At 39.0% G+C, this 21,977-nt stretch overlaps 2 protein-coding genes across 4 annotated transcripts in view; one reads left to right on the forward strand and one right to left on the reverse strand.

Annotated features, from left to right (window-relative positions):
- The first annotated feature begins 314 nt into the window (after nt 1-314).
- spdef (SAM pointed domain containing ets transcription factor) lies at nt 315-4,725 on the forward strand. Its single transcript, XM_072381668.1, has 5 exons — nt 315-793; nt 1,465-1,662; nt 1,852-1,899; nt 2,150-2,284; nt 3,839-4,725. The coding sequence occupies exons 1-5, from the start codon at nt 349-351 to the stop codon at nt 4,015-4,017; spliced, it is 1,005 nt and encodes a 334-aa protein (XP_072237769.1). The 5' UTR covers nt 315-348; the 3' UTR covers nt 4,018-4,725.
- A 7,291-nt stretch (nt 4,726-12,016) lies between these two features.
- The window catches only part of pacsin1b (protein kinase C and casein kinase substrate in neurons 1b), a 29,650-nt gene continuing 19,689 nt past the window's right edge, over nt 12,017-21,977 (reverse strand). For all 3 annotated transcript variants that reach the window (XM_072381669.1, XM_072381670.1, XM_072381671.1), the window contains 8 exons: nt 20,007-20,163; nt 19,201-19,436; nt 18,187-18,342; nt 17,436-17,611; nt 17,228-17,348; nt 16,950-17,074; nt 16,427-16,623; nt 12,017-14,714 (listed from right to left, as the gene is read on the reverse strand). In XM_072381669.1, coding sequence (XP_072237770.1) covers nt 14,605-14,714; nt 16,427-16,623; nt 16,950-17,074; nt 17,228-17,348; nt 17,436-17,611; nt 18,187-18,342; nt 19,201-19,436; nt 20,007-20,163 — 1,278 coding nt within the window. In that variant the 3' untranslated portion in view covers nt 12,017-14,604. The remainder of the gene's footprint in view (nt 14,715-16,426; nt 16,624-16,949; nt 17,075-17,227; nt 17,349-17,435; nt 17,612-18,186; nt 18,343-19,200; nt 19,437-20,006; nt 20,164-21,977) is intronic.

Genomic DNA, 21,977 nt, shown 5'->3' on the forward strand with positions numbered 1-21,977 from the left:
AAAGAGTCAACCAGCAAAGGCTCACCTCAGTGCCTCATATAATGCATGCTTAACCCTGATGGAGTTTCTTACAAAACAGTTGCTGGTTTCGCAGCTAGAGAATTGCAAAAAAGGAACTTGAAGTCAAGGTAATAATGAACTCTTGTCAGCTGCAGATTTAAAATTTAGATTTACATGTTACTAAGAGCTTATGTGACAGGCAGATCTTACTAATGCCATCTTATTCCGAATAAAATAATGCTTTTAGAAGGACATTTTGCAAACTTTTACATGCTTGCAAGGCTCTCAGTTCATGTTCTTGTCACATATTATCAATATTATGTGTCTTCTCTTTATCCTCAGGTAGTTATGTCAAACCCAGTGAGTAGTTTATCAGAGGGTGCAGTGTACGGGTCCCGGATTGGGATGACAGAGGACTCCCTTGCCCTTCTGGAGCGAAGCAGAAGCTCGGGAGAACCCTGGGACATGGGGGACTCTAAACTAAGCATAGAAGCTCTGGAGCGTAGCGTGCCAGGACTTTATCTCTCCTGCTTCGACATGCTCCTCACTGAAGATGCCACGTGGCTGGTGAAAGTTGCAGAGGCGTCCCCTACACTAGCTGGACCCATGAATCGCATGGAGATCCAGGAGGAACCGGAGCAGTGCCCCGTCATTGATAGCCAGGAGCAGGGACTTTCTCCTGGGCTGGAAGGGCAGGAGGAGGAGCGATCTCTGGAACAGGTGCAGAGCATGGTTGTGGGAGAAGTACTTAAGGACATTGAAACAGCCTGCAAACTGCTCAACATCACTCCAGGTAGGCTGCTTTGCATCACATCTGCTACCGCAGTTTGTCATTTTCAGGAGGTGTCTTAGTGTATTTATGCATATAACTGACGAAGGCAAAAAAAAGTGTTGCTCACTGTTTGCAGATAAAGAAATATTGATTCAGAGACTCTTACGCTACTGGAGCTTATTCCTAAAATCAACACAATATTGTGTGAATAGCCCAGGCAAAATGACAGCTCTCCTAAATCATATTGTTTGACGCAAAGCAGTGTTTGCCTGCTCCAGGATCTGTTTAATCCTGACCTTTTGAATGAGATTTCCTGGATTGTACAGTGATAGTTCTCTCCAGCCAGCAGACGTGTACATAGACTAAAGGGCGAGGCATTTCTGCCTCATAAAGCAAACAGAGGAAGTGTTTTTTTATGTATTGTACAGCTTCTAGCTGTTGTAAACCTGTGCGATCCCCAGTCATCTGTTCTCCTGATTAGAACTCCAGCGGCATAAAAGTATGATTGCCTTGTGATTTAGAGACTTTATGATGTGTAACTGGGATACCAATATAAAGACAGTATAAAGCCGAAAAAAAGGACTTAACATCACTAAATATGACTTCAATCTCAATGAAAAAAAAAGGCTTCAAACACAGTAGTTTGTAAGGTGGAAGCTGGAAGTTTTCTCATATTTCACATCTACCAACAGATCCTATAGAGTGGAACACAGGGAATGTCCAGAAGTGGCTGCTGTGGACTGAACACCTGTACAGGTTGCCCCATGCAGGAAAGGCCTTCCAGGATCTAACAGGGAAGGATATGTGTGCTATGAGTGAAGAAGAGTTTCGCCAGCGCTCCCCACAGTGCGGAGACACTCTGCATGCACACCTGGACATATGGAAATCAGGTAAGTGAGTAATATTTATTTAAAAAGCTCATCATGACCAACTCCACCTCCTATGATGACTTTATTACCCAATGTTTGGCAGCTGACAGCTTGTTTATACAAGTTTGGTTAAATTAAAAGGGACCATTTATTTGTTTAAAGAAAAAGCAATTTCCTGTAATTGAATGTCTGCCACTCTTTAATCTCCAGCTGCCTGGATGAAAGAGAGGTGTTCAGTTGGAGACACCAAAACTACAGGTAAGATTGATTTGCTCACGTGTTTGCAGTCTAAAAACATTAACCAGCTTTAATGAAAGCCACTCACACAGTTAGGCAAAATAGGTCCAATCCACAGGTTTTTAATGGCCTTTTTCCATAAACCATTTATTTTACTTTTAAAAAAGAAATCAATTAACTCTACAGACCCATGGTCCCCAAGGTTATTTAATATAAATAAATTACGACACACTTACCTCAAAAAGCTTGCATTTCATGTTTTGCTGTGTAGGCAGCGAGGAGCTGTGGTCCGAGGCCGATTCTTCGTGTTCAGGTCAACCTATTCACCTGTGGCAGTTCCTCAGAGAGCTCCTCCTCAAACCTCACAACTATGGACGATGCATCCGCTGGCTTAATAAAGATAAAGGTACGATATCACCAGGCATCCAACAGAGCAATTAGTTTTTAATAAGGGGATTTCATTGCTCTCTTTTTAGAATGCACGGATTTGAATTAAAGAAGTGACAAACAAGTGGTGCATGTTTGTGTGACAATGTGCAGGTCTTTGATGGACCTGGATTAGTTAAAGGGTCAGTTTTAATTTAAACCCTCAACCTTTTATCCCTATATGTTTGTGCCTAAACAAAGCCAACAGCTCAGTCTCTTAAGAAAACGTCTAACGATAATGTCCACATGTATAAAATGTAGTAGTATCACAATAGAGGAGCAAAACATTGTGAGATGGTTACGTACTTTGCCTGTTTAGGGAATGTGAAGCTAACCTCTAATCAATAGTTTATTCTTATATCCAAATCAACCATGTGTTTTTAAAGGGAAACTCCGGTATTTTTAAACCTAAACCTTATTTCTGGCATGAAATACGTTTATCTACTCACAGAGAACAGTTTGGCGAAAGTTGGCATCCTTCGGAAGATATTTAGATAACTCGCGATCCATACAAACAATGGAGATGAAGACTAGGATCTGAGAAAGGACAAATGAAAACCTTGGACTATAAATACATCGAGGGAGTTAAAGAGTAACAAAGAGCAGATGTGGTAATTAGCAACTGAATCCAGGTGTTTGGGAAGCAGACAGCAAACCCGATAAAGAAATTTGGGCACGGAAATGAAAAACTCAAAGCCACAGAACTCACGATTATGGAAATCAGAACAAGATAACACAGGACCAGAACCAGAACTGAACACATAGACCATGACATACAAAAACTTTCATTTCATAATTGTGGCATTATCACATTTGAGATAGTTTCATGTAGTGAAAGACGTAAGAATGTCACAATTTGCAAAGGGAAACATAGAAATATTTTGTGACATTTTTGGAACCTTGAAAATCTGTAATGTGTGATTTTACAATTTTTGAGAGATATGTGACAACATTTTAACTTGAAATAATCCCACATCTCAGAAAGACTCATGAGTCAAATCAGACAGTAGATATGTGACCAAAGTGATTGCTGAGATTTAAAAATGTGTTGCTTGTTTCTTTAAGTTACAGTCAAACTAACATAAGTTAAGGGTTCATTTGTAATCTTGTAATCATGTAATCTTTACAAGTTCTTCAAACTATCAAACTATCAAAACACATCCGTTGTCTTTTATCACTTTCATGAATTGAAATTCCCATCAAAGATATTTTCATCTCTAAATCTCTCAGTATAGCTTCAGGTGTTGATCAGCTGATTGTTGTTGCTGAAACAGTGCTAATAATAAGCTGATAAACTGATAAAAGAATATTATTCTTCAGCTCTTCATGTGATGCAGAAGTATGTTCTAAATTATTAAAATAAATTTCATGCACCTATGTTTTTCTTTTGTTAATTTTTCATAAAATGTTCCATTCTATTTAGAAATCAATGAGAGTAAATGATGGAATAATCTCCATATTTCTCTTAATTTGACACACATAACATACTTTTTGTCATGTGTTGTTATTAAAACATTGTTGTGATTCCTACCAGGTATTTTTAAAATCGAAGACTCTGCTCATGTGGCGAGACTGTGGGGACTCAGAAAGAATCGACCTGCTATGAACTATGACAAGCTGAGCCGCTCCATTCGTCAGTACTACAAGAAAGGCATCATCCGCAAGCCTGATGTGTCTCAGAGACTGGTGTACCAGTTTGTTCACCCAGTATGAGGCTTCAGCAAAGTGGGAGGAGGAGGTGGAAACTTGCAACGTTAGAATGAGACTTCGTCTCACCATGTCCTCGAACACCAAAGCCTGATTTGAAAAGTGACATGGAGCACGTGCTGACACTTTAACTTCTAGTACTGAAATGACTGGCAGCTGCTGCATGGAGATTTTTCTGTGCAGGGGTGTGAGGAAGAGACAAAACTGTGCGGCTATGGAGGCATTTTTACTGCTAAAGATTAGAACAAACACGGATGAAAAACAACAAACTGCCTTGCTGTTTGCAGAAATCTGCCTTGTTTTGCATAATATGACTGTGAAACTCAAAAAGGTACTTTGATTGATTTTCCAGACAAGCCCCAGCCCGTCTCCGATCACCTACAGCTACTCCCGTTTTGCCTTTTTGTTTCACTGATATTAACTCCACCGCTGTGTTGCTGAACCCGTTCAGCCACAGGACCCAGCCTTCTTTGTGCTGTCTCTCGTCTATGAGATACAGAGGACATTTGATTAATTTTGGATCCAAAGGTGAGATCCGCAAACCCCTCTGTGGCTGTGCTGATAATGCCTTTTTTGTCTTCTAATGTGTAGCTTGGTAAAGAGGGATACGTTCCCTCATAGCGCTATATTTAATCCTGCCAGCTCTTGTGTAAATGGCTGTATACTACATTTTAAGTTGTTGGTGTCTGAGATACAAAGTGCTGGGGAAAAAAATGTATAGAAAGTACTGTAAATGAATAATCAGTAAATGCACACCCAATATGTGATTGAATAAAATTTTAACATAACATGCTCTCCGGAGGATTAATTCAAATTACTTACTGTCATATTTTGTGTAGCGCCACTCTGAAGTTGTAATGTTTTTTGAGTGAAATGCCTCAACAGTTGCTGGGTTGCTTGCCTGTTACACTCAAGATAGTTTCACTGATGATCCAAGTTGCAATTGCTCAGTTCAATAAATAATAAGATTTAGTTTAAGATCAAATCTGGGATGTTCAACCTCGGCTACGCTTCGTATCGATGCCAGCATGCAAGCATGCTAATCTAGCTGTTTTCTGTAGCCTCAAAGAGCTCCATTAGCATCAAGAGAAACAGGATTTAAAAGCAGAATCTTTTTGAAGTATGCAGTTACATGGTTGTGTATTCTAATGAGTATTTTCTTTCTTTGGGTTTCTCCATTTTTTGTTTCTCATCTCATTGGCTTCTTGTGTGGAAATATCTAAATAATTGCCCAAGTGAGAACACACCATCCAAGCTTCAATCAAGACTCAATAAACCATCTTTGAACAGTGTGTCTGTGCTGTCACTGAGAGTTTGAAAAGCAGGTAGAATTAACGTCATTTAAGAAAATGGTTGCCACTATGCAATTGAATTTCAAAGCGTGTTCTTTTCTGGTTCATGTCTTTACATGTATTTTTATTGTTTCCCACCACAGCTTTCTATCAAACCTTCTAAAAGGGTGTAACACGTTTCTTATTTTTTCGTTTTATAGCTGTATTCACAGAATAAAGGCAGGGGCTTTTTACCTGAGATCAGGTAAAAAGCCTCTGCCTTTAGGATTTGGGAATTTCATTCAGTGACTAAGAGGAGAACTTAGAACTTAGACCTGATCAATAGTTCAAGTGGTTTACATTTCCCAATTTCTGATTTTGCTCTTTCGTGTTTATCTTTCATACAGTTCAGTCTCTGCATTCAGGTCATGATATTCAAAAAGCCACGTCTCATTTTACCATTTTCAGAAACTGACAAAAAAAGTTGCTGTTCAGTAAAAAGTCCCACTTTTTACGGCCTCCTCTCTCCATCTTGAGTTTGTTCAGTACAACTTGTATTCCACAGCTAACCTGCTTTGGACAGACCAGATGTTAGTGGACTAAGTTTTGTTCTGAATATAAAACATATAATAAATGGACCAGTGCGATACAACAAACCAGTTTGTCTGACTTACTCCTTTCAAATGATAATTTGGAAAAATATAAATGTGTAGAGATGCAGAACACTGTCTCCATAATTTGAAATGACCTTACTAGCCTGTTGGCTGGGAACATATTTGCTTTTGGTGGTTAGCACTGATGGCTCACAGTAAGAGGGTTTAAATCCCGTCTGGGACTTATCCCTGTGTGTGCGTGGATACTCCGGCTTCTGACTACCTTCCATGTTAGGTTAACTGGTGATTCTAAATTGGCCTTTGGAGTGAGTGTGCATGGTTGTTTGTCTCTGTGTGACCCTGTGATGGACTGGTGACCCATCCAAGGTGTATCATGCCTCTTACCCAATGGCAGCTGGGACAGGCCCCAGTCCCTCTGTGACACTAAGCAGGTGATTAAGCAGGTATAGAAAATATATGGATGAATATATTTGCTTTTTAATGACACGTTCAAGTGAGTATTTTGCTTCATCATGGGTGTAACTGTTCACATACAGTATCTATGACTGTAGCTGTTACCAGAGGATTCCACTCAGAGTCACACCAGATGACTCAGGCCGAAAATAAAACACGCCATCGGCACCGTCCTGACTTTGTTTTTCCAGTATTTTCCTTAGTACACAAATTTCTCTAAAATGGTACTGAATGGTACCCTTGTTTGCTATTTTGACCAGCGTATTTGAAATTGTGCTGTGGCAAACATACCTTGTAAAACTGCAGATAATTGTGGATTTTCTCTATAAGCTTCTCTTCAAAACCACCATTTTTAAAAGTTTTTTATGCTACGATCATATATTCAGTCAAATTTGGCCCTACACTGCCCCTACTGGTCACATATTACAGTTTGCAAACACATAGCTTTAATTAATTAATTTCTTTAGGTCTTTTGGCACAAGTAGCCTTTTTCTAAAGTTGTGGGGGCAGTGATAAAGGGGATGGCATGCAGCAAAGGGCCCAAGAAGGGACACAAACCCAGTCTGACTGTGTCAAGGAGCTCCAAACCCCCACAAAAATGTCAAGCACCCTGAGGAGGTTCAGGCCCAGGAATATGCAAAACAAAAAGTAAGTCAGTGTACTTCAAAACAAATCAAAAGCCCAGACTTCTCTAGTGTTGGTTTAAAGTGTTATACAAGCAGTGTTGGTCATCTTACTTTAGAAAAGTCATTAGTTACAATTACAAATTACTTCTCCCAAAAAGTAATTGAGTTAGTAACTCAGTTACTTCATTGTAAGAGTAATTAGTTACTCAGCAAAGTAACTGTGACTTTTTTTTGACGTTCTATAACATCTTTAACGTCAAACATGTTTATATTAACTGACTGAAGAATAAAAACACTATATTCAGTATTTTAGAACGTTTGGTATTTATTTGAACTCCATAGCAGCAGCAGCAACAAGTGTCATGTTAGCATGTGTTGATGTGAGGTGCTTTATAAGATTTGAGTTGCTTGAGGCAGACATGGATAAAGTCTTTTTGTCCTGGGAATAGCGTGCACGTTACATGAACATCATTGCCTTTAATTAAAATGAGGAGAAGTAGTGCTTCCAGTTTGAGGACGCTACTTTTGAATTTCTCTGGCTCGTCGCCATTGTCTGTTGTCTTGTTGTGTTTGGCAGTCAGATCGTGCAGTGAGACACATTCTCAGTAACGGCAACGGCGTTGCAACGATGGGAAAAAAAATAACTGAAAAAAAATTATGCCGTTAGCTGTTATACTCTAACTCCGTTATTACCAACACTGTATACCAGACCTGCCATCACAAGACACAACTTTGCACATCACCAACATCAGGTCTATATCAACTGTATATTTAGATCAATAAAATTTTGTTTATTTTCCTCAGAATCCACTGTCTTTGACAGTGTTTTTTCACTTCACTTCACTTCACTTCACTTCAAGACAGTATAAACAATAGAAAGTACAATGCAGAGGACATAGGCTTGGCACCAGGACATGAGCCAAACTACTCCCTGTGCAAAGGCAGTTTGGTGCTGTTATCTGCTGTCAACATCTATGTTTAAATGCTGATATCTTTGGCTGTGGGTTGTATTATCACCACACATTGAAGTCATCTCTGCTCACAAACATATTTTCTTTGACCGTCCATAAGTACAACACAACAGCAGCAGGGTCCAGCGAGCCAGGTGAGATGCAGATATTAGTGTTAGTGTTTCAGTACTGAAGTGGACTAACTAAAATGGTGCTTTGATGTGTCACAGTAGACATATGAGCTGAACATAGATAAACTCACGTCTCACGTCTTTTCGTATCTACTTGGGGACAGTCTGATAAATATGTGAACTAATCAGAGCTACGGGGCGTTCCTTTAGGTTTGCACTACTTTTGAAAAGACAGTGTTGCAACTGTTGTGTGAGCTTTTCACCAAAATGTAGTGATCAATTTGATTTTAAAGCTCGTGGTATGCTAGACTGTTCTTTGTTATCAGACTGCTTAGCACACGTGTGGCCACTCTCCAAAATCCGCGATAAAGGTTAAAATATTTCAATGTACTAAAGATATATACCAGAGGGGAGAAAAGAAAACACAATTCGAGTTTCACACATCAATCAGAAATTACAGTGACTACCATAAGAATAAATGGACTTTCAGCTGACTCGCATACAAACACACAAAAAAGTGGAAACAAGGTGTAAAGGGTATTTAACACATGATGTAGTGGGATCTGTGCTCTGCTTCTGAACCAATTCAGTCACAAGGTGGAGGATAGGGACCAAAATAGGGGAGCAGCAACCCAGCATCAATAGTTGTATATCTAATTATTTTATTGAAAGAAAAGAAAAGAACCAGCTGAACTGGAAAACCAAGAACTTCCCAAAAACAAAAGACTAAATTATAGAACAACCTGACAGGGCGCAAAGACTGGAGCGGAGAAGAACTAGAAACAATGGTAAGGTTCTGGCAAAGACAAAGGAAATTATATATGTGGGGAGAATGATTAGTGAATGAGTGCAGCTGAGGATAATGAACACAGGTGAAGGCAGTGGCATTATAAAACTGGACAGGAGGGAAACTTAAGAAGCTATGGGTGAAAATGTGAAATAAGAACAAAACTGAACTGAGGCAATGCTGGATTAACTGATCAAAGTAAAAATTAACAAAGACAAAACAGGAGTATAATCAAAGGATATCGAAGAAAACTGACAACAAATCAATAACCAATAACAAGACCAGAGAACCACCATGACACATTTCTGTTGATGAGCAATGCTTTGATGACATTCTAGTGAAAGACAGCTGCTAATTGTTCACTGGAATTGAAAGATAATTGTTTTTGTGCTGCCAGCACAGTCATTTAATGACATAACATGAGTGTTAACATTTAGATTTAGAATTTCATTGTTATGGTTATTTAGTTCATGTATACTAATTGTGTTTGTTTGAACTTAAGGATGGTCTAGTAGCTGGCTGCCCAAAACCACATTCAGTTACATAATGTTTTACAAGTGAAAAAAAGAAACAAACATTTTTCTTATAATTTCCTGATTATCAGATTATATATCAAGTCAAAGTTAAAGCAAACTTTATTGTCAATCAAGCTTACAACAGTACATTGCAAGCAGACTGAAATTTAATTTATCTAACTCCAAATGTGCACGAGTTAAAATTTGACATACAATGACATATATATATATGACATATATGTCATATGACATTATGTAATATTTGTGACATATATGTCATATATATATATTATCTGATTATTCTGATAACATGCTCAATCGTACTAACCAGGACTCATGTAGGTGGGTGATTCTTACACTGGTTAAGAGGTCAGGTGGTGTAAAATCACAGCAACAGGTTTTTTTTATTGCATTTTTTGGTAGCTTCCCCAATTTGCTCCCCATTTTAAACTATAATCAGGTGACCAATTCTGCTGGAAATGTCGTGGCAATTAGTACTTTGGATTGTCAGCAAATATAATATTTACCCTGTGTCTCTGAACAACTGTCAGGGAAAAAGCTGAATAAACAAGAGCCAACCACAGAATTTACTTAGAGAAGTTAATAACAGGTTTGCTTTTCCTTGTGCTTTTTATTGCAGGATTTCCCTAGTCATGTGAGGTCCGTATCAGAAACAAAAGCAAAAAGAGTTGTATTAAACAAGTTTCACTCTCAGCTATTTTGTATGAGCATATAAATAAATGTTTATTCAATCTGTGAATCTGTGTTTGGAGATGAGGCTCTCTTACTGACAGCAGTTCTGTTCATTGAACTAAAAAGCATCAGTTTGAGAAAAACTCTGGCTAACTCCAAGAATGAAGATGATGGTGAAACCTCTACAAAAATGTCTGATCACTGATGACCTCTATTGGCAGCATCTGTTACTGACTTTACAGTGGAGATTCAGCACTGACCTGGAAATGTCTCTTCATGAAGCTCAGATAGCAAATCATTGTTAAATACTATAATAAGAAGTTATTTTAGTTGTTCTCTGGAAAAAATGCTAAGATTTGTCAATATGAACACCAAAATCTGAAATCTAGGAAAATTGATGATACCTTATTTTATTTTTTTTAGTTTAAAACATGTAATATTTAACTGTAGAACTCCCATTTTGAAATGAGAGCTACTCCACCAGTTCACACTAGCCATGCGGGTATCCACCTCCTGTCAGCTTTTGTTGAACTGTATTAGTTTATATTGAGTTGGCAAGGTGTGGATTTAACCCCACAGTCACTTTATGTAATATTTGTGATTTCTCAACAGTGTATTTTGATGTTCTGCAGTCTCTGTCAGTGTTTCAACAGTTACACTTACCAGAAACAGCTAATCCTTGTTTTGGTATGTCATTGTCAACACATGTCATTAGACACAAGTCGTTAAAGACGTTATACAAATTACCAGTTGGGGTTTATTTTGCTCTCTTTTTCTCATGAAGCTCCAGCAATCCATACACCAATAATTTACCATCTTTGGAAGTGATTTTAAGATATACTGATGTTAAAATACTGATCTTCACCTGCTAAACCACTACAGTGCTAATTATGCCTCAAAGTAGCTAAATTTGTAAAAAATGTTCCTGGCAGGTAAATCTATCGATTGTACTACATAGTAAATCATGTGCTCAGTACCTGGTTCAGTATAACTTCACATGAGTGAATGCGGGATGAGTCAAGAATTCCTTCGATTTGTCATGTTTCTATGACTTTGCATGATTAGTCCACACCGTCTGTGCAATCAAGTAATTCTAATTCATGCTCAGGTCAAACAGACACTAATGTAATCCCTTTAAATGTATTTGCTTTTATAATGTATTTTTACACCGTTTAGATAAAAACATATATATTGTATATATCTGTGAGAAAAAGCAATGGTCAATGGCATTTTCTAATCCTACTGAAAACTCAAAAGGGGGTTCACAACACATTCAACTGTTCTCACAGTGACTGTTCGTACCTGCAACACTTCTCTCTGTCACTTTCACTCTCACACGCTGATGAAACACCAGGGGAAACATTTTTAACACATTGACTGTCTGGGAATCAAACCCCATAGCTTTTTGTTGATGGGTATCAACTCCGCTTCCTGAGCCATATCTTCAGCCATAAGTTCATATCTGGACCCTTATTTGATGACTAAGTATGTGAACACTAATCACATAAAGTGTTACATCACTTGTTAATAGTGGACACAATAAATATCCAGCATTAACCTCTAAAGTCCTTAAGAGTTAAGCATTTGGTAATTAATATTTGTTAATTACGAAACACTTTATGTACTTATATTCATAATTATGGACGCTAATATTTCTTCCTCTGCCAACCCTGACTGGTTGTGTGGTGAATGACCAAGGAGGGGAAGACTAAATGAAAAATAATGGCAACCAAGTGCTTCTGGTATTTCGTTATCAATCTCTCAGAATTTTCTTTTAAAGGTATTTCATGCAAACTGGTTGAATGGAGTGAATTTAGTTGAGGAGAGCATGGGTATAATTTTGAGGTACTTTATCCTGGATCTTTTAGCTCACAGCTAAAACTCTATATGCAGTTTTTCAGTTTATAGAACAAAATAAAAATAAAATATACTCAACAATAATCAAATATTTAATATTCTGTCACTTCCTGAAGCAATTATTTCAACACAACTGGTATTTTTCTTATACTTTTACTGCACAGGGCTTCTCATTTCTGAATCACACCACATGATACATTTAAAATGTGCAGCAGGCGTCTCTTTGTGTGGGCACTGATGACTGTTTTTGAATTTTACCCCACATTTTCATTTTTGTGTCTTCAGTTTTTTGATGACATCTTTTATTTGTTGTCTATGTAGATGAACAGGCACTACAGTTTGGAAATTACAGCACTATGCTAAAAAAAAAAGGATAGAGGACGCCTTTGCAGCATGGGCAACAGACAGAAGAAATAGGAGCGTTTCAGCATTCTTAAATATAATTTCCTGGCCTTGAGGAGCTTCACAGTTGATGTAAACAGCCTTGTTCTGTTTAAAAACCAAAGTCTTTACATCTAATGATCTTCAATCAGTCAAATAAGGTTTGCGTCACGTTGGTGTAAACTGATCTGGATGAGCCAGAGTCAGGTTCTGTGGAGGCGAACTCCTTCATTGAGTTGAAGGTGATGGTCAAGAGTCTCTCCAGTGGCAAGTTAGCAATGTTGTTAAGGCCATATATACATATCTTACCACTCTGAATCAAGTCTTAACAGAAGCCACACACGAATGCAAAGACACATACAGAGGCATCAACGCAACAGGAGACATTTCCCTTGTGTGTAAAAAATAATTTTGCTCTTGCAGCAGAAAATTCGATCATCTCATCAATATTTCAAAGACATATCCTCTTTCTGCTTTTCTAATTTGAGCTTTCTCTGTCTGCATCAGTAAGAGAACACCAGCGTGCCTGCCTGACAAAAGTGGAATTTTCACCAGCACGTGCAGTCAAACCAATCCCCGCCTGCACTGCAACATGCACGCTGTTTGTAAAGCTTCAATTAAAGTTTCTTACTGAAGGAAAAATAGTTAAACAGAAAGACACTAAATTTAATAAAGCCTATATTCATCCTGATAATGTAGGAGCTCTATTCAAATTAATATTCAGCCAATAATTGGTGGGAACAAATCAAGGCCATGCGCTGGATCAGTTCAGTAAAGTGTGTGGGAGCGTCAGCATGCATATAATCACAGAGATTAGAGCTGAGAGTCACAGACATTCACCCAGAGTAAACAAGTCTCATTAACTGCAGAGATAAATAAATTAAAACTCGGGTTGTGAAATGAAGCTAATCTCCATACGAAAGAGCTGCGAGGTAATATTTCCCGGCAGGTTTAGCTTTTGGCCTCTGCATCATCAACACATGAACAGAAGAGGCAAATAAACAGAGGCTGATAGATATAACAGGCACGTTGTTGTAGACGGCTGGGCCAGCGGAGGTTAATGTAAACAATCCTTGCACTGTTTGGTAGAGTATACATTTCCATTTCAAAGATGAGCTCTGCTGAGGGCGACTGTGTGTTTTTTTGAGGGTGAGCTGTCTTTTATCTTGTGTCAAAATGCTAATACAGTAACATGTGGTGGAGCAGAGCAGGCAAAAACAAACAGTGCATTACAGGAACAGTTCAGCACTCTGGTAAAAGTATGCTTTTCTTGTTCTTTCATACAGTTTGATGGGAAGATTGATGCAAACACCACAAAGAGGTTTTAGAGAGGATTTCGTGCTCAAACGCACTTTGATTCAAGCTACCAAACTGAATGTCATGAAACCCGGTGGAGAGTTTTGCTGGATTCTAGAAAGATTTGCAAGATCATTATAATGCGAGGATTGTGCTATGTCCAAACTATCTGTTTGTGGTTTAAACACAAACAGGAGTTAAGGTGTAAAGATAATATCTGTTCTGAGTGGTTGTGCTTGGTTCAACTGGCTTTGATAGCTTCTTCATCCAATCGCCTGGTAACTGTCTAAAGCCACTCCCTCATCCCCAGAAGGCTCTGTGGAATAATCATCTGTTGGGTCAGCCAGGGAGAGCTAGTGAAGAAGGAACCCACCAAATTTAGGTTCTGCAGATGTTAATTATGATTAATTTGCTGACAGCATCTTTGTCAAGTGTCTGCAGATGTTTTAAGAATGAATAAGACCACCTCTTGATGTTGAGCTAAACTAACCATCTGCAGGCAGTACCTTTGCGTATTCGTGCAGACATGAAAGTGGTTCAAACCTTCCCATCCAACTCTATTGATGAAAGCAAATATATTTCCAAAAATGTCTAACTATTCCTTTCAGGCTAAACATGTGGAGTAAATACTATGGAAGAAAACACTGTAGTCAATGAGGAAACAAACTGTACAAGCATCCAGGCTGTAAAAAAACTGACTAAAATATGTACATGAAATGCAGAATGCATGGCTCATTCTCGCTGTCCAGGCACAGCTGATGATACCATAACATTCAGATGAGAGAGCACACTGTGTGGCAGGTTAGCATCAAAACAGATATCAAACACAGCAACACACAGAGAAGACAGAGTCTGGTGGATCTTGAACAGTGCTCTCCATGATGAAGATGAAGACAGCTCACTGTAACTGACATGAAGAGGAAGCCTTGCTTTGAAGTCTCTGGCAATGCGCAGTTATGACCGGATGGTTCAGTCTGGGTTTCCACCTCCGACGAGGCAAGCATCCTCTGCTGGAACACTTAGATCAGCTCCACGTAATTGGCTGGGTAAAGACCCAGCCGACCGCTGTCTAGACGACCTTTACACCAGCCCTGTTCGTCCTCCTCTTCCAGCATCGTAAGCTCATCACCTTTAATGATAAACAGACAGAAATATCCAGCAGGAGGATATACTGTGAAACACACCTAACACTGATAATACAGCTGTTTAAGTAAAACTCTGGTTTATTTTGTGTATTTGCCCTTCAAGTGTGTATTATTGCTATACTAAATTCACATTCTGCACCTCTGCCGTAGGAATTCAGGGAAATGTAGAGCTGCAGATAACAGACTTCTCCTCATATTTTCACATCTGTCCAACTTTTTGTTAAACTTTCTTCAAGCCCTGTCCTCTCTGGTTATGCTGATTGAGAGACTTCTGCTTTGTTTCTTTTTTTTCTGCACCATTTTGGTAATACTTCCATTCAGTGGTGTTGCTGTTGCATCGGTGACCAGAATATAAACAATCCTGACAGAAATCAGATGATCAGTTCCAGACAACAGAGTCTGATGGAAGGAGATACAAGCCGCATCTGTCCGCTGTCTTCATTGACATTGCTGGATGAGCTAATGGTGAAGGATTCAAGAGGACATCAGTGACTGTGCTGTTATATCTCTTAAGACAAGGAATTACTCTGAATCTTATTAGTTTCAGATGGTCCAGGCAAATGGGGATAAATCCAATGAATGTGGCATCTGTCACCAGAATATGCCATCATTCATTACTGTGAAGGAACTTTTACATCCACACTGTATACAGGGATTTTCACATGCCATCCTGGCTGTCTTTGACTCCTTCCTCCTTCCTCCTTTCGCCCATGTAAACACAGCAGCACATGAGTGTGTGGAAATTAGGCCCAAACAGAGTTAACAAAAAGGCAGCTTCAGGAGACTAATTTCTGTCTTTAACTCAGAATAAAAAATTTAAAAAAAAAGTTTAAAATAGATTATGTAAAAATTATGTTATTTAGAAAGTTGCAGCACATCCTCTTTTTGCTTTATGCAGTTTGCATTCTTTTATCGTACTTTTTCAACCAAATCTACACACTGTTAATGTGACTCATAGGTCACATGATGCAAAACTCACACTTGCTTACCCTTTTCATACTAACATGCAAGAGAGTTGAGTTATGTTGTTCATAATAAATATAAACTATGACTTTGTTACATGACAAAACCAAGTATATCTTACAATAGAAATTAATTTTCCAAATCTTTATTGTCAGACATGCTTTGGCAAATGAACTTCAGCAATCCTTCATTTACATACATGTTTATTTCCAGCCATATAACAGTTAGTTTTAGCAAACTAATTCAGTTGTTATTGAAATTGTTGAAATCAGTGAATTAAATCAGTTTCAGCTTCTCTGCTAGCCTGCTGAGTTAGCTTCCACACAGTCTTAATGCATGTTGTTGGAGCTGAGTGAACACAAGACTTAAAATATTATGAAATTAAATGAAATCAAAAGTCAATAAATATATTTAAAAAAAATTATATTGTTATAGAAAAATAACAACTTCAGTTATTTGATACCCACTACTTTGTAGAGTTTTTTCATAATTCAAAGCAACAATGGAAGCAGAATATGTCTACAAAAGAAACCCAGATGGTTTAATATCATCAAAAATTTGTATTTGGTGTTTTTTATTTTTGTGTGTGATTTGGATGCTCAATATTTGTGATTACACAAGCACAAGCACGTCTTTCATTCTCTTTACCTTGGCGCTCACGCATAAAACAAAAGCTTGTGGAGTACTACATTGATATCATGCCGCATATCAACAGTCCGCTGTTACATGTCACCTGCTCTGAAGCTCAGCTCGTCCTGCTCTTGGCCTTCGTAGTCGTACAACGCTTTGACTCTCACACCTTTGACCATATCTTCATCAAAGGGGTTCGGCCCCCCGTTGGTGTCACTGGCTGAGTTCGGGGCCGACTGGTCCTCGTCCGACCACTCCGTGGAGCCTGTGTGCGCCTGTGTCTTCTCATAGCTGCCCACACTGAACACACAATGAAGCACATTAGCCATCCATCTTTCTATGAATTGATACTTTCTCTGCTGGCACTTTAACAGCAACCGTGCAGGGAAAGTATCACATGGGACTACGACACTAATGTGTACTACTGTACTATACATAGTACATGCGACTACTATATATTTACAATCATTTGCACTGATGTTAGTGGTACATGTCTAGCAGTAGTTGTGATTAAAGTTTGTGGTATGAGAGAAAAATCTGGACACAGCAGAAATGTAAAGCAGCACAGGAAGGTAAAACTCTATAGGTTACAAAGGTTGTAAAGACATTACATTGATCATATTTACCTTCCGCTGTCTCCAGCTTGAGCATGGTCTGCAGCTGAGGTGATGTTAGTCAGCATGACTCCATCGTTAAGTCTCTTTGACTTTTCTCTCTTGGAGATGCTGTGACTAAGGTCTGGGTTGTACTCCTGCAAAAACAACAAGACAAAACATGTTTAAACTTGGATTCATAATTTCCTCAAATGTGAGGATATTCCTTTAATCGTGGGAAAATGTATGGTAAAATTTGTCCAGTCTCCCGTGAAAATCTATATCTTTACTGAGTTTTACTAATTCATTACCTCAAACTGTGGCCAGTTCATGTACATGCCAGGACCTTGGATGTTTCGGAACAACTTCAGATCCTCTTGTGGGCTGGCTGATGTGATGATGTTTTCAAGTTCTCTGTATACCATAGCATATCTGTGGACAGACAGGAATAATTGACTGTATGTGTAATGATTGGTTGAACGCTGCCTCATCATGTTAACAGCTTCAAACATGCCAAACCTTTGGTTCTCTGTGAGGTTGATGTGGTGTTTGACACCCAACAGCACATCCCTGAGGAAGCTCAGCCTCTTCTCTTCAAACTGCTGGCATTGCTCAAACACTTGCTCCATGTTTTCCATGTACTGAGGAGTGCACTTTTTCAGCTCATCCAGAGCCTTCTCATACTTCTCTCTTGCCTGTGTTAGCACACACAAACAAAACACTGAGCAAAATACTGTCGTATTTTCCAGAATCTCAAGAGGACCAAAACTGACAGTCAAGCATCAAAAAGCTGTTTTCTGGTTAGAATATTATTTTTCTGTGCATATAAGTGCACTGTGAGGCTATGTTCCTTCACTACCAATCAAAACAAGAACTATAATTTATTTTCAGTCAATCCAACATGTACTATCCTGCAGCCAGAAATGATTCACAAAAACTTGACTTCAGTTTGAGTTGAATTTCTAATAATGTAAGTTTAAGAAAATGAATGAGCCTTTTTAAAAGAAGAAGATTTTTGCTGAATTCTTTAATGAGAAGTTTTCCTTTCTGTGGTCAAATCTGAATCATATTGACCTAACATGTATGTGACAAATGGGCTCTCTGATAGCAGAAGAATTGGAGTTCAAGAGTGTGATGCTTCATGCTGTAAAAGAGTCCAATGAAAGGAAAATTTCCCCCTACATTTTCCATTGGCTTGACTGTAGGAAATAACATTTGCATATTAATGATCTCACAGAGCCAATAGAGCTGCAGTGGTTGATGTTCTTACCTTCTGTGAGTCCTGTTTGCACTTTTCCACTTTCTCCTGGTGTTTCTTCTGCTGGTCAGCTGTCACAGAGGGATCTGCCTTACTGTTAGCCTCTCTGCTGGTGGCCATCTTCTCTTCTTTACAGGCCATGTGGTACAACTTCTTGGCAGCCTCGAGCTGAGCAGGACGAATGACATAAAGCACTTGATCAGGGGGTCTTTAAAACGAAGCTGGATTTGTGCCTTTGTGAGGCAATTTCAGGTTTAATTCTTAGTGTCATATAGGTAGTTGATCTTTTATAGGACAAAGAATGGCTTTGAGTTTGTATTACAGCTTCGGATTTGGCTGATACTGTGAGTGACATTTGGAGCCGGTGAACTCTTAATCTGAAGTGAAAGTTGTCTGTGAAAACGACTAGTATTCTTTGTCTTTTAATAAGAATACCAATATAGTGAAAATATGGGCACCATTAGACATATTAGGGAGCTTTGAAATTGAAATACAACATCAGATGGGGTAGATATTGTGGTGGTGTCCAAACAACCCCAAAGTGAAAGCTGCCTGTGGATCCAAGTAGTTTCCTTTTAATATGAAAATGACTGTCCAGGAAAATACACTCTACATTTGCCTTAAATTTGAATTGCAACACTAGATTTGGTCAATATGATATACTGTATGTGATGTGACGTGCTCTTGGAACTCTGGAAACAAAGACTTTCGATTCAACGTCAGTCTGAGAGTACAGCCAGGATAGCGTCGATATGAGATTTCAAAGGGCTTTCACTTTGTGAAAAATATATTATGCTGTTGTTTATAAAAATAAGTAATTTGAAATGATGATGAAAGATTCAACAAGTCAGTTTTGCCAGACATATCACCTCAGTGACTTAAATATCGACTGTCTCCTCAACTAAACATGGAACAGTAACATGTTTTCTCAGAAACAATACCATGATTATCATTCAAAACTTTTTAGACATATTTTAGGTAAATAGACGCTTTTAAAATTAGCGTTCAACAGTATTGGGTTCTCACCTCTTTCAGCTTCTTGGCCCAGGGTTTCTGAGCCTTCTTAAAGCCATCTTCTGCCTCTTTGGTCTCCTTGAATCCTCCCATCATCTGCTTGTGGTACGAGTCTTTCTGCCAGCTCTTCACCTTCTCAAAGTCCACATTGATCAGGTTGTTCTTCATATCCAGGTGAAGGTCGCTGACCTTTTCTGCCTCTGTCATCACCGCCATCCAAGCACGCTCCACTGTGCCATACTGGGGCCCTGGTGGCAGTGAAGTCAGAATGAGGTACTAAAGCTTTGTTTCAAGACATAAAACATACATACTGATATGTGGGGATGTTTTAAGCACTTTAAACTGTTGACTTCTTATACATCATGAAATAAATTCTGCAGCTTTACATCAAGCTCACACCTAAAACTGTCAATACATTGAAACGGTCTGGGTTTATATAAGGGCAGAAAATACAACAACAGACTGAATCCAACAAAGAACTCTGCAACACGGTCAAAATACCTGCTTGTACATTGAAAATCAAGACTACATTTCGCACCAGGCTTCTGTTTAAGCAGTAGCCAGCTGAGTCAGTGATCAGCTGGCAGCAATGCAGCAGCTCTACTTTGATGATGTGACTGACTGATGAAGTGGCTGTATGCTGGAAGCAAACACCACTGCGGCCCGGCTCATTCCTGAACACACTGCCAGACCGAAGAAATACGATGACGACAACACACAACAGATGAAAACGCATGTATTCTTAAGCTTCTTCATTTCCCTACAGTGCCAGACACTTTGACACAGCACTGTGCGTTCTTAAAAATAAAACTGCTTACCTTTGTCTATCAGCTGCCTCCATCTCTTGGACCAGTCAGTCAGTTGCTGTGAGTAGGCTCTCTCGATTTTGGCACGCTCCTGGATGCAGTTCATCATGTCATTACAGAGCCGATGACCGTCGTCAATCCGTTTCACTGTTCGTTTGTAGTACCCAACCTCAAAACAAACATAGCACCATTGCATTACATTCACTGCAATGTGTCAGGTAGACACATTACTACCTGATAAGTACACATAATCAATTTTACTGTTACTTTCTATTAGCTACGGCACAAGGTATGGTGGCAATAATAAGCCTTAATTTGCAGATATGTTTGACGGTCTAACCAAAACATCGCTTGTTTTGGTTAGACCGTCAAATTTGTGTTCATTTTCATGCTGGTTTTTAAAGATCCATGTAAAGAATAACATTACGTATTGGATACTTGTGCCTGCTCAAGTCAAACTAGCTGCATTTAAAGAGACAATGTTTGAGACGTTTATGGGATCTTTTCAATTATAATGTGCTGTAAGGGTCCCGCGTGTATGATTTAGTGATATCTAGTGAACGGAGCTGTATTTGGATATAAATGGCTCATTGTAAAATGAAGAAAATGCGATGACTGATACTTATTTTAAGGCAGCTGTACACATATAAAAACATAGTTGTGATAAGTATATGGCATGCCCCCCTAAATGTTAGAGAATGGTACTTGTGTAACCTTTTCTAAAGCTAAAACAAAAGGATTTTCCTCACATCGACCAGAAGCATTATTAAGAGCTTCATCAGTAAATATGTTAAACGTGTATCTCTGTCATTCAGATGCCTCCTTTGTGTCCTGTTTCTGCAGGAAACATATCTGCAAATTAAGGCTTATTGTTGCCACCATACCTTGTGCCGTAACTACAAATGTCATCGTCCCTTTCTCCTTTTATTCACTGTCACATCTCTCACTATTGAGTATAATGAAAAATTAATTGTAAAAATTTACAAACTATCATAACAAAAAAAATATGCTTTTGGCTATAGTCAGCAGTGCACCTTTTATTAATTTGCTGAAACTGTCACATTGCTTTGTACTTATACTCTTACAAAGATCACAGTGTGAGATGTTAATTCTGTATCCTTGCAGCCTGCAGGTGATGCACTGAAAAGGCAGGAGGGAACAGCAGGGAAGAGACGGCTGCTGCTGTGTGAGGAGTTATGTAATGAAATAGGGGGTGGGTTAATGTCATATAATTTACAACTCTCCATGGACGCAGGAGCAGCAACCTCCCAGAGAGCTTATAGTTTTGCCCAGAGACAGCAGTACAGTGTACAGGAAGAGGCTAAAACCCCATGTTACTGCAGTCATTACACACCTTTTACAATGAATGCAAAGGAATGCGTCTTGGTTGAGAGCGTAACAGATATTTACCCATAACTCACCCTGAAAATGACATTTAACAAACCTCAAATTTGGACTAAATGAAAGCAGGCGAAGGAGAAATTGTATTCAACACCAAGCCTCCGCTTCCGCAACAGTCAGCCGAGTCAGCGATCGGCTGGCAGCAATGCAGCAGCTCTACTGTAATGCAGTGACTGAGTGATGAGGTGACTGTGTGCTGGAAACAAGCTGCTCCTGCTGCTTTTTGAACATGCTGCCAGACTGAAGAAACGCGATGAGGAAAAAAGAAAGTAACTGTCACCTTCACAATACTGAGCCTTATGCTAGATACTGAGACTTCACTGTATTTTGGTCACTATGTGACAGATATTCATTTTCAGTCTGGTGTCATACCTCTTTCTGTTTAAGGTATTTTTATGTCAGACTCTGGTGTCATACCAGATCCTGACCTGCATAAGCCCATCCCACCTTTCCCAGATTCACAAAAGTTGACCCTCCGGTGTGTCAACTCATTACTGTTCTACAGCCAGACAATCAGCAATGTCAATCAGCCATGACATTAAGACCTCTAGTCTAATATCGAGTCGGTCCTCCCATTCTGCC

This window comes from Leuresthes tenuis, unplaced genomic scaffold (genome assembly GCF_036924035.1).
Source record: "Leuresthes tenuis unplaced genomic scaffold, fLeuTen1.0.hap1 SCAF_3, whole genome shotgun sequence".
NCBI lineage: Eukaryota > Metazoa > Chordata > Actinopteri > Atheriniformes > Atherinopsidae > Leuresthes > Leuresthes tenuis.

Bases quoted from the DNA above. Each gene is read 5' to 3' on its own strand.
- spdef (XM_072381668.1), top strand. From the start codon at position 349: ATGTCAAACCCAGTGAGTAGTTTATCAGAGGGTGCAGTGTACGGGTCC. The intron at 1,900-2,149 runs GTAAGATTGATT...TTTGCTGTGTAG, and splicing joins TGGAGACACCAAAACTACAG to GCAGCGAGGAGCTGTGGTCC. The intron at 2,285-3,838 runs GTACGATATCAC...GATTCCTACCAG, and splicing joins CTGGCTTAATAAAGATAAAG to GTATTTTTAAAATCGAAGAC.